The following is an 11,024-nucleotide window of genomic DNA, read 5'->3' on the forward strand; positions in this document are numbered from 1 at the left end:
CGGGGAAAGGAAAGAGAGCCGGGGAACCCGCCTGGCTGCAGCCCCTCGGCACGGGGGAATCCGAGGCACGGGATGGCGGCGTGAGGGAGAGAGGGGCTGCAGGCACTGCCAGGCTGGGAGCAGGGTGCTATGGTGGCATGGGGCCTGTTGGGTCAGGAGGGTGCTGGGCATCCCCACCCAGGGAGGGGACATGGCTGCTGCAGTGGGGGCAGTGGGCAGGGAGGAAATGGATGCTCCAGCTGTGCCTGGGCTTCCCTCACCCACAGCCTGGGCTGCCCTGGAAATGCCAAGGGGTGCCCTCATCAATAGGCAGAGGTGGCATGGCAGAGCCTTGGGGATCCCTGTGCTTTTGGAGAGGGGATGGTGCCAGCCAAGGGAGAGGGTCCCGGTCCCAGCAGCTGCTTCCCAGTGCCCACACATGTGTGTGAGGAGCAGTGCCCTGCACAAAGGCACCTCTGAGGCTCCAGAGCTGGGCCTGGCACTGGCACATCCCCAGCGGGGCTGCCAGCTGCAGGCAGCTGGAGCTGCACCACGATGGAGACAGCTGGCCATGGGCAGCCTCAGGCCGGGCACCTTCACCCCTCCACCACCTCTCCCCAGGGCGGGCACTGTCTTGTCCCCGGTGGGGCGGTGATGGTCCCATGGGATGTCTCCTGTCCCAGCAAAGTACAGGTGGGGTGCCCCAATGGTGCCCTAGAGAACAGCCTGTAGTTCTGCAGGGGCTTGGTGGGCGTGTGCCCTGCTCAGTGGTGAGGGTCCTGTGGAGTATTCCAGAGGATCCTGGTGGCAGGGCTGTGCCATGCCTGGCATGGGGGTGTCTCAGCAGGCCCTCACCCTGCTCTGCCCTCAGCAGCTCCCATTGTCTGCCCTCATTAGCTGCTGCCTGCTCGCGGCTTTGAACATGAGCCCGGCTCAGGGCGACAGGAAGGAGCCTCTGCTCCCCAGGGATGGGGTCGTGGTGAAACTGCATGCCATGGGCCCCCCTTCTCACAGCCTCCCACTGCCTTCTGGGCATCCCAGCACTGCCTCCAGGCCTAAGCCTGATGACAGGAAGGCATGTGGGGCACCCCCTCTCTCCAAAAAGAGCCCCCCTCGAGTGCCCCGCCCCGTTGTGGGATGCAGAGAGCAGTCAGCCTCCCCAAAGCTTTGTGCCGAGCGTGGCTTGTGCCGTGTCTAATCCCCCCGGCCTCACACACACGCGGTGGGGCGGGGGGGCTGTCGTAATGGGTGGAAATATCTCATAATTCACGTTGGACACAGGGATTACAGCCGTTCCGGCAATATTTGCACAACTGGTAGGCGACTTGCAGGGCTGGGCCATCCCAGATGAAGGCCAGGAGGGTCTGGGGATGGAGGGAGTTTTGGGGGTGGTAGGTATGGAAGGAGGATGCAATTTGGGGGCAGTGGAGTGGGGGAAGTCGGCTATTTTCTGTCTGTGAACACATGGAATTTATTACAGAGGGTGCGTGGCTGACTTGGTGGGAATGGCTGGGGCTCTCGCCTTCATCTCATCCTGCTGTGGTGGCCAGGGCTCGGGGAGCAGAACGGAAACCCCAAAACAGTCTCATCAGCCATGCCAAACAGACCCTGGCAGTGTTCCTGAACAAGATACCTGCTCTGAGTGCCCGGTCAACTCCACAGAGCTCCCTGCTCATAGGAGTGCCCAAAGGTGCTGGTGTCCCCCTGACCCCAAATGTCCCCTCCTCAAGGACTTTGCAGGGTGACCCCAGCAGGAGGAAGACGGGGGGCATGTGGGGCATGTGGGGGCCTTGTTTGGCATGGGGATTAGCAAACTCCCAGAAGCGATGGTGGTCTCCCCCCTCCCCACCGGACATGCAGGCAAATATTTGTGCCCAGACTTCGCAGGACAGCGAGAAGGAATTTCATTCTTGCGCCCACCTGCGGCTCGGCTGCCTGGCATTAACCCCTTCTCCTCTCCATGGGATGGAGGCAGAGGGATGAGGTGCCCTCCCAGCACACTCCGTGTGCCCCATTGGAGTGGGAAGCTTGGCTGAGAAGCAGGAGGGTAGAGGAGGCACAGGGGAATCGCCCCAGATGCCAGCAGAGCCACTGGCATTAGGTGCCCTTGTCCAAGGCAAGGAAGGCTTGCCCATGGACATGCCCTGGGCAACACCGAGGGCTTTGTGCCGGGATGCTGGGCAGCATGTGGCTTGCTGAAAATTGGGAAAGGTAAAACCCTGCCATCCTTCACTTCCGAGCTGCACCCCGACCAAGGTGCCCCTTGTGGGTCCCTTTACCCGGCAGCGTGGGTGTTCTCCTGGGACGGCTGTCTGGGAGCAGCGCAAGGACCAGGTTGCGCGGGGAGCAGGATTTGCCCACGGATGTTTATTGGAAATTTGCATATGTAGCAAAAATGCCCGGAGGGTCCAGGAGGGACCCTGCTCCCGGGGACTGCCCGTGCTCGGGAAGGGGCAGCCCGGGTCGAGGGTCCCCCGCTGCCTGGCACCCGTAGAGCCCCGCTGTGCTCCTTTCCCTGGCCCCGGAGCCAGCTGCGGCCTGAGCAAACGGGGCTGTTTGCTCACGCCGGGATTAGCCGCTCTCTTTGTTCCTTTGACTTTCTCTTTCCTTTATGCCAGACCCTTTTATGGGGGCTTCAAAGGGGGCTAGGACCCCCCGCCCTGTCCTTGGAAGGCCAGGTTTGCTTCCCATGCTAGCACTGACATCCTGGGGGTGCCCACCGAGCACATCTGGGTGGCCTGCGGGGACAGCAGCTGTGCCACCGAACCACAGTCTCCCCCCCAACTCCGGCGTATTCCTCCTCTTCCCCCCCCTTTCCCTGACTCCAGGCACCTCCTGCTGTCTTCAGCACCTTGGCAAAGTGGGTGCGAACGGCTGTCCCTGCAGCGGGATTCCCAGCACTTTGCACCCTGTAAGGAGAGGTGGGAATCTTGGCACCGGGATCCGGCCAGCTGTGCAGCCCCGCAGCCCCCGCCTGGCTTCCTGTCCCCTGCCCGAGCCCGGGCTGCCTGCCGGAGCCCCCGTGTCCCTCTGGGGTCCCTGTGCCTCACTTACTGCCCCATACTCTCTCCCTCTGCAGTACGCCACATCTGTGGGATCGGGCTGGGGCCAGAAGTGAGAGCTCTCCCCTACAAACTCCTCTGCCCCCCTGGCATGGGCAGCAAAAGCTGGCATTGCCCTTTCCAGCAGAGGAATACCAGGCTGCCCACGGGCACAGGCTCACGCTGCCTGCCAGCTTCTGGCATTGTTGTAAAGAATATTTTGGAGTAAAGGGACTATTGTGGGCACCTTAGGCTGACCGTGGGGGTCCATTAGACATCCAGTTTCCAGTTGCTCTCCAGTTTCCTCCGGTGGGTTTGTTCGCCTAATCAAGAAGGAATGCAGGGCACGGCAGCTCTCTAGCCTGGCATCGCCAGTGACTTTGCACCCAGGGAGGGACAGGGAATGCACATGGTGTGGGCATGGTAGGGACTGGCATGGGGACGGCGACGGGCCCGAGGCCAGCGCTGGCAGAGGGGCTGAGGGTGCTGACGGGCGTGATTGCGGCCGTGATTGCAGCTTGTCACGTCCGCAGGAGGGCCACGGCCGTATGGGGGAAGCCTGGAGGAGTTTGACCCCGGTGCTCGCGGGTCCCTTTGCTGCCAGATGTGCCCAGGTGAGCCGGCGCTGCCACTCTCGACCCTGCTGGACCCCCCAGCCAGGCACCCTGCAAGGTGGGCTCTTGTGGGCTGAGCAGGGCACGGGGCAGGTGGAGCGGGGCACGGTGTTTACTTTAACTGCTGTCACCCGGCCAGGCGCTGCCGGGAACTGCTGTCCCTGGGGACAGGGCTGGGAACGTGCGAGAGAGAGAGCCGGGGTGTGAGAAGGAAACGCAGGCGCTGCAGGGAGACAGGAGCGGAGGATGTGTGCTGGGAGGGGGGTGTTTCCCAAAGGGAAACCGTGGGGGGCTGCCGGGATGGAGGCTTATCTGAGCACAGGCCTGACGCATGTCGGGGTGAGGGTGCACGTGGTGGTGTGTACCCGTGAGCAGTACAGGGACACACACGTACACATGGGCATGGGGATGTGCACCCCCTGCCAGAGTGCCCAGCAAGAGCTGACTTTGCCAGGGAATGTCACAGCCATGCCATGGCATGGTGCTGAACAGGCCCCTGTGCTTCTCCTATCCAGGCAGGGGGCATCTGTGCGTGCCTCACCCTGCCCAGTCCCAACCAAGACCCCTGTGAAACAGCCCTGGGGCCATGCACTAGCCATGACCCCTGTGATCGTAGCCCTCCCCAGCCCAGAGGGATCCCATGAACCACAGCCATCCCAGGAGTCTCCTGCTCCCTGAGTCACCTCTGGTGGATGCAGGGGTCAGAGCATGACTCTGTTTGAGGGTGAACAGGGATGGGGTCTAACAGGGTAAAAGTTACCATGGATGAAGTCCACCTCTGGGAGAGGGTCACCAGGATTTTAGTCCAGCTCTGGGGTGGCTTTTGTACCTGGCTGCCACAGCCAGGAGCAGGACTTCATTAGGGCTGATAATCCCGGGGCTGTCCAGTGCAGGATCACTGACACCATCTCTTCTGCAGGTGCCAGGGCTACCCTCTACCCCTGGACAGGCCCAGCTGAGGCACTGAGGTGCTGGCCACTGAGCGCTCAGGCCCGGGGCCAGGTGAGCAGCCACGGAGGGCGCCCAGGGACGCCCTTCCCGTGCCCCGAGCCAAGGGAGGAAGCGGCCGGAGGCAGGAAGCCTTTCCCCGGGCCCGGGGCCCCCGCTGCGATTTTGCTGGAAGGTCAGGGCGACACAACAGGAAATCGTGCTGCCTCGGCGGGGCGGCCAGGCCGGAGGCGCGGAGCCGCGCTGAGCTGTCCCGGGGCCGCCGCCGGCTCTGGCCCTCCGTCCCGGCCGGGCGGCCCGCGGGGAACCCGCGCCACCGCTGCCCTCCATGGAAGGGGGACGGGAGCCAGGGAGCAGCCGCCGGCCCCAGGGTGGAAGATGCAGGGCCGAAGCCCCCAGCCGAGCATGGAGCTGAACAGTGAGTGTGTGGCTAAAGGGGGGACCGGGTGCGCAGGAAGGGACTGTGGGTACTGTGGCCCCACAGCCAGAGCGTCCCCAGCACGATGAGTCCCACAGCTGGGCACCAAACCCCAAGGGTGGCTCTGGGCTAGTTGGACCTGGCCAGTGCCAGCCTGTGAGGACAAGCAAGCATCTCTCCATGCCCATCGCAGGTAAACAGGCTGCACTGAGGATTTTTGGTGTAGTGCCAGGGCAGGCAGCGAGGCAGGCAGGAGGCTGCAGAGAGGGCGTGGAGAAGCTGGCAGGGTGGGCAGTTGCTGGGCACAGTGGTGTGCAGTGGCAGTGGGGAAGGCAGAGCCGTCAGGGGAGCGCTCAGCCAGGGCAGCAGCCAGGAGCAGATGTTCCCTGTGGGACACTGCAGGCTGGGATTCCCCGAAGTGCACATGACGCCTGGAACTGCTCTTGGCAGGGATCCGGAGGGCTGGCCCTGGTCTGCACAGGGAGTACAGCCCTGCTTCCCTGCCTGCAGCGCGGCCGAAAAACCTGGCAGACGTGGCTGTGCGGCCCCTTGGCACACACCACCGGCACGGAAAGCGCGGCCTCCCCCGTGAGCACCGGCACCCCTCGCTGGCTGACCGGAGAGCAGCACCGGTCCCTCCTCAGCCTCTCACACCGCCCTCTGCACCCCCTCCGCGGGGCCGTCAGGACCACCAAAGGGCTGGGGAGAGGACTGCAGGTGGCTCTGGGCTGGCACTGCCCAGGGAGGCTGGCACAATGTACAAGGCAACCCTATCTCCTCCAGGACTGCTCCTCCTCACATCCTTCCTCCTGCACGTGAAAGAGGACCGTGCCAGCCCAACACGGCTGGTCTGTGACAGCAGACTTATCCAGAAGTACATCATGGAGGCCAAGGACATGGAAAAGAGAGTGGTGAGGATAGAGTCCCCACAAAACCCAAGACCAGGGACATGCACAGTTCCTGGCACCTCACTTTGATGTTTCTCCTCACCAGGGCCAGTGCCAGGCCCTGCCTGCACTCAGGTGCCCTGCAGTGCTGCCCTTGGTGGACTTCACTTTCCAGCAGTGGAAATCCAAATCGGTGAGAGGGGCTGGGAGGAGGGTGCTGGCACTGGTGTGCCAACAGGACTGGAGAAGGAACCTTGGGTTGGCAGAAGCACCAGAAATGCTGAACAAGATGCTTGTAGGCATATCTGGTGGCACAGGGAGGGTAGAGGACTCCATCCAGACCTAAGGTGAGCACAGAAAGCAACAAGGCCCTGGGGGGTCACTGTCTGCTCCCCCAGAACGAGACCAAGCGGCGGGAGATCCTGTGTGACCTGGCCCTGCTGCTGGGTGCTGCAGCAGGGGCCCAGGGCCAGGTGAGCGACGAGTGCGGGGCCAGGCAGCTGAGCCAGCTTTACCGACATGCCAACTCCTTCTTCCTGCTCCTGCAGACCTTCAGCTGGGAGGTGAGACCTCCCCACACGAGCCAGACCACCCCAGCACAGGTGCCAGCTGGGCTGGGTTGGGTGCAGCGGTGTTTGTCTGCCCTCTGTCCCACTCTCAGGCAGGACACTGGGAGCCGAGCTGCTCCCCACACTCCATGGAGCAGACCCACATCTCCAGCATTTTCCTCACCTACCGGCAGCTGGTACAGGGCAAGCTGCGCTTCTTCTTCTACGACCTGGCCACGGTCTCATGCAAGCAAGGACAGGGGGACAGCAGAGACCCTCCATGTGGGGCCCAATGAGGCTGCACACAGGGTTCAACCACAAAGCAATGCTGGAGCAATCCTGCAGGACACTAAGCTGTGCTCTGGGTGCCCAGGAAGATGCCCACAGGGAAGGGGTTGGCACCTGCTACTCAAGTCTTCACAACTGTGCAATGCGTGGAGGCAAACAGTGACACTCACGTGCCAGCAGGCACAGGCCCTGCTCCCAGCTGGGCAGGCACCTCTACTGTGAATGCTTTTTGATTAAAGAGCTATTTTTCTAAAGAGTTGTGTGTGTCCTTGTGCCTGGGGCAGAAGTCAGCTTCTCTGGGACATGCTCCCAGTTCTGCCCAGTGCCCGCTCCCAGCCATGGCAGCTGCCAGTGCTGCAGGATCCCCCAGCATGGCCTGAGCTTCCACTCTTCCTCTCTGCACCCACCTGCTGCAGGTTTGGACTCCCCATCCTTTGGGAAGTGGTAGGGTCCCCCCTTAGCCCCTGTGCAGGTATATCCACTCCCTGCCAGCCTTGTCTCTCAGCAAGCAGAGCCAGGTGTACAAAACATCCCAGTTTAATCAAACCCAAGGCAGCCTGCCTCAGGATGGCTCCTGAGGGAATGGTCCCCAGAGGGAGGCAGGCAGCTGTCCCAGACTGGTTGCTCCTGGACAGTGCCAGGGCTGTTGAGCACAGGTGAAGGTGAGGAGATGCCATCAGGCAAGACTGGAGCAGCCAGCATGATGTCCACTCAGATGTCAGGCACCTCTCTCCTCACAAACAGAGATGTGGATCCCAGCAGGAGTCAGAAGACACTGGGATGAGGAGGGGGACTGCCCCTGCCTCCTCAGCTCTGAAGAGGCTGGGCAGCATGGATGCTGGAGCAGAATGTGGGCTCTCAGGGCTCCAGCTGGATGTCCGTGGGGCAGCCCATGGAGGTGTGCTAGAAGGCCAACTTCTTCATCAGCAGGTAAACACGAGAGTCCACCTCAAACCCGTGCAGGTTGTTTGCGTCTCCCTGCAGCCGCATGAGCAGCCCCCCGTAGGACACATAGGCAGAGCTGAGGTGGGAGGAGAGCAGTAGTGAGAGCAGGGAATCCCACGGAGAGCCGAGCCCAGATCCCAGAGCTCTCCACCCCACCCCACCCAGGGCACTGTGTCCCCCCTCTCGAGGCACTCACAGGCGCGTGGCCGCCTCCGTGGAGGTCTCGTCCCCCTCGATCCGGTACACCTTGCCGTACATCACGTACTCAAACTGGTCTGCCCTGCAACAGCACAGCCTAAGGTCAGCAAGGAATCAAACCTGGCCGTTCCCCAGCGCAGTGTCCTCTGGGAGAAGGTACCTCCCAGTTACAGTCAGTTAGACTGGAAAACACCTCTCAGATCATCAAGTCCAACCTGCAACTGAACACCAGTTCATGGCACAAGTGCCACATCCAGCCTTTCCTTAAACAATTCTAGGGATGGTGACTCCACCGTCCTCCTGGACAGCCATTCCAATGTTTAATCACCCCCTCCACGAAGAAATTCCTCTTAGTGTCCAGCCTGAAACATCCAGCCTCAGCACTGCACTGTGTCCCTGTCTCCCACCCATCCCAGCTGTGCCCTGTACCTGGAGGGCCGGTCATCCGTGGGGTTGTACTCGCCGTCGTCCAGGGTGCCATCCTCATACAGGGTGCTGGCGATGACCAGGCGGAATTTGTCCCCTGTGAGGAAGCCAGAGCAGCATTGAGAAGGTCAGAGCACAACGAGAGCAGCAGCACACACAGCCAGAACTCAGGGAGGGTAAAGGGCCACCCTGGCAGGGGGTGCTGAACAAACTCTATCCCTGCTGCCAGTCCTCCAACAGGACTGTGGGGAATGTGTGAAAGGTCACACTGGATCCTGTGTGTCCTTGTTCCCTACATCATGGAGGAAACCAGAGCCACAGGGACACCACTGCTGGTGTTTTCAGGGGACACAAGAAGATATTTACTTATATCCCCAAGAGAGCTTGGCTGGACCCTTGGGCAGGTACATGAGCCCCCTGCAGCATCAGCTTCAGCCCTTCTGTGTTTCATAAAGGGTAATATTCTCTTTTGCACACATTCTGTGTATTTAGCTGCAGAAGTTAATTTCAGGAGTTCTCCCTTAAAGCCAGGTTACCACCAGCTGAAGCAGCTTCCCTAGACAGCATCTGTGGGGAAAGGGACAGAGGTGACCCAAATGACAGGGAGGTGAAGCAGAAACCCAGCTCAGCCTCAGTAGCCTAAGAGTGCCCTGAGCTCCTGTCACCTGGGGACAACCCAGGGGCACAAGGAAGCCTGAGGCAGCTTATTCCTTGATCACAGCAATTCCCGACTCTACCCCCTCTAACCTCGCCCACCCAAGCCGACACCGGCTGTGCCGATGGCTCACCGAGATCCACGGGATAGATCTGGATGTTCACGTCCAGGATGAGATCCATCTTGAAGGACTCGCTCTCGCAGTGCAGGCGCGACACTGGGGAGAGCAGCAGAGTCAGGGACAAGGACAGAGAAGATTCGCGAGGGCTGGATGGGAACAGGGTCATTTTCCCTCCCCGGGCTGGGTAGGAACAGGGTAATCTTCCCACCCCAGGCTGGCACCGGAGCCGTTTTCGGTGGGCTCGGGATGGATGCCAGAGCCCGGCAGCCGACGGAGGTGTGCACAGGCAGGGAGAGGAACACGGTGGTAGAGGAATGCACGCCACAGGGCCCGCGGGCTGGGGGCGGCACAGCAGCCGGGCGGGGGAAGCCCCGGGGAAGGGGGGCGCTCTCGGGGCCGCCAACACGCGGAGGGACCAGCGCCGGCGGGAGGGGAAGACGGGGGACCGGGAGAAGCGGGCCGGGGCAGCACTCACCGCGGTCGAACTTCTTCCCCTCAGGGTCGATGTCCTTCACGTCGAAGATGTCCTCGAAGAGGATCCCGGCCATGGCAGCGGCTCCGCTCCCGGCGCCGCTCCCGCCAGGCGCGCAATGATGACGTAACCGCGCCGCCACGGCCGGGCGGAAGCGGCTTCACGGTGGGCGGGACCGGTCCCCGCCAGGCCCGGCGGGAGCGCGCGCCGTGCCCGTGTCCCCGGCCGCGCGCGCGGCCGGCAGGGGGCGCCGCCAGGCCGCGGATGGAGCCGCGCGCCAATGCCCCGCCCCCGGCACCGAGCGGGCACCGCAGCGCCCCCGCGCGGCGGGAACCGGGACTCCCGGGAGCGGTCCGGGGGGTACCGGGAGGGGTCCGGGGGGTCCCGGGAGGGGTCAGGGGTGTCCTGAGTGGGGTCCGGAGTGTCCTGAGTGAGGTCAGGGATGTCCCCGGGGGAATCAGGGATGTCCCGGAAGAGATCCGAGGTGTCCCGAGTGAGGTCCGGGATGTCCCGGGAGGGGTCCGGGGTGTCCTGAGCGGGGTCCGGGGTGTCCCGGGAGGGGTCCGGGGAGTCCCGGGAGGTGTCAGAGATGTCCCGCGGGGCCCTTGCAGCCCGTGTCCCACCCTCCCCGCAGGGACAGAGGGGCTTCACCCGCGCTACCCGATGCAGCTGGACATCGGTGTGATGAGCTGCGCGGACTCAGCCAGCGATGGGTCTCGGGGCTGCCGCCCCCACCGGCTTCTTCCTCCTCGCCCGCCAGCCACGGCGGGAAGGGACGTGTGACCGCGTCCCCCGTGTCCTGCCGGTGAACCGTGAGGGGAGCAGGGGGGGTCTGGCACGGCCGGGGGCTGCTCGCACGTTGGGCGCCACGGGGTGCTCCGTGCTTGGCATGCGGTCGGGAGCTGCCGGTGCGGGTTCAAGAGTTCAGCCCTGTCCGCCGCGTTCCCCGAATGCCACCCGCAGCCCGCCTGAGCGAATTCCTCCCTGCCTCAGGAGAGGCCGGGCAGCGGGGACCCTGCGCCTCGTTTGTGCCGCGTGTGCCCGCCCGGATGTGGCACAAGGAAGGCTGGTGGAGCCGGCAGGTGTCCCCTCCCCGTGCGATGGGGACTGCGGAGGGCGGGTGGCACGGCGCTGTGTGTGAGTCACATGCCACCATCTCCCTGGGAACCACCAGGTCGTGAGCGGGGACATCTATGGCTCCCCGTGTGTGCCCCTATGCCTGCAGCGAGGTGGCTTCGTGGGGACACAGTCCCTGCTGTCCCCAGGAACCAGACATTTCCAGGTCGTGGTCCGGGATGGCACCAGAGCCAGGTTGCCCCAGTATCCTCACTGAGAGGCCTGTCACAAGATGCCCGTGGTTCCCAGACACAGGTGTGACCTCTGCATGGCACATCCCCTCCGTGACACGGTGCCAGCGCATCCTCACGCATGCCTGGGGCGCAGGCAGCGGGACGGGGCAGGGGGTGACACGCAGCGGGGACACT

The 11,024-nt window shown here is 63.2% G+C and overlaps 2 protein-coding genes across 3 annotated transcripts; one reads left to right on the forward strand and one right to left on the reverse strand.

Moving 5' to 3' along the window:
- The first annotated feature begins 4,767 nt into the window (after window positions 1-4,767).
- THPO (thrombopoietin) lies at window positions 4,768-6,864 on the forward strand. 2 transcript variants are annotated; one of them, XM_054639529.2, is made up of 5 exons: window positions 4,768-5,000; window positions 5,784-5,911; window positions 5,994-6,080; window positions 6,286-6,450; window positions 6,549-6,864. In XM_054639529.2, the coding sequence occupies exons 1-5, from the start codon at window positions 4,961-4,963 to the stop codon at window positions 6,729-6,731; spliced, it is 603 nt and encodes a 200-aa protein (XP_054495504.2). In that variant the 5' UTR covers window positions 4,768-4,960; the 3' UTR covers window positions 6,732-6,864. The 2 variants fall into 2 exon arrangements, 1 of the variants encoding a protein (XP_054495504.2); XR_013183660.1 differs by having other exon boundaries at window positions 4,768-5,588; window positions 5,994-6,690.
- A 380-nt stretch (window positions 6,865-7,244) lies between these two features.
- POLR2H (RNA polymerase II, I and III subunit H) lies at window positions 7,245-9,702 on the reverse strand. The gene is made up of 5 exons (XM_054639228.2): window positions 9,544-9,702; window positions 9,081-9,164; window positions 8,296-8,389; window positions 7,865-7,948; window positions 7,245-7,744 (listed from the first exon to the last, which is right to left on the reverse strand). Exons 1-5 carry the CDS (start codon window positions 9,614-9,616, stop codon window positions 7,627-7,629), a joined length of 453 nt encoding a protein of 150 aa, XP_054495203.1. The 5' UTR covers window positions 9,617-9,702; the 3' UTR covers window positions 7,245-7,626.
- Window positions 9,703-11,024: the final 1,322 nt, after the last annotated feature.

The sequence above is a fragment of the Agelaius phoeniceus genome, chromosome 10, assembly GCF_051311805.1.
Source record: "Agelaius phoeniceus isolate bAgePho1 chromosome 10, bAgePho1.hap1, whole genome shotgun sequence".
Classification (NCBI taxonomy): Eukaryota; Metazoa; Chordata; class Aves; order Passeriformes; family Icteridae; genus Agelaius; species Agelaius phoeniceus.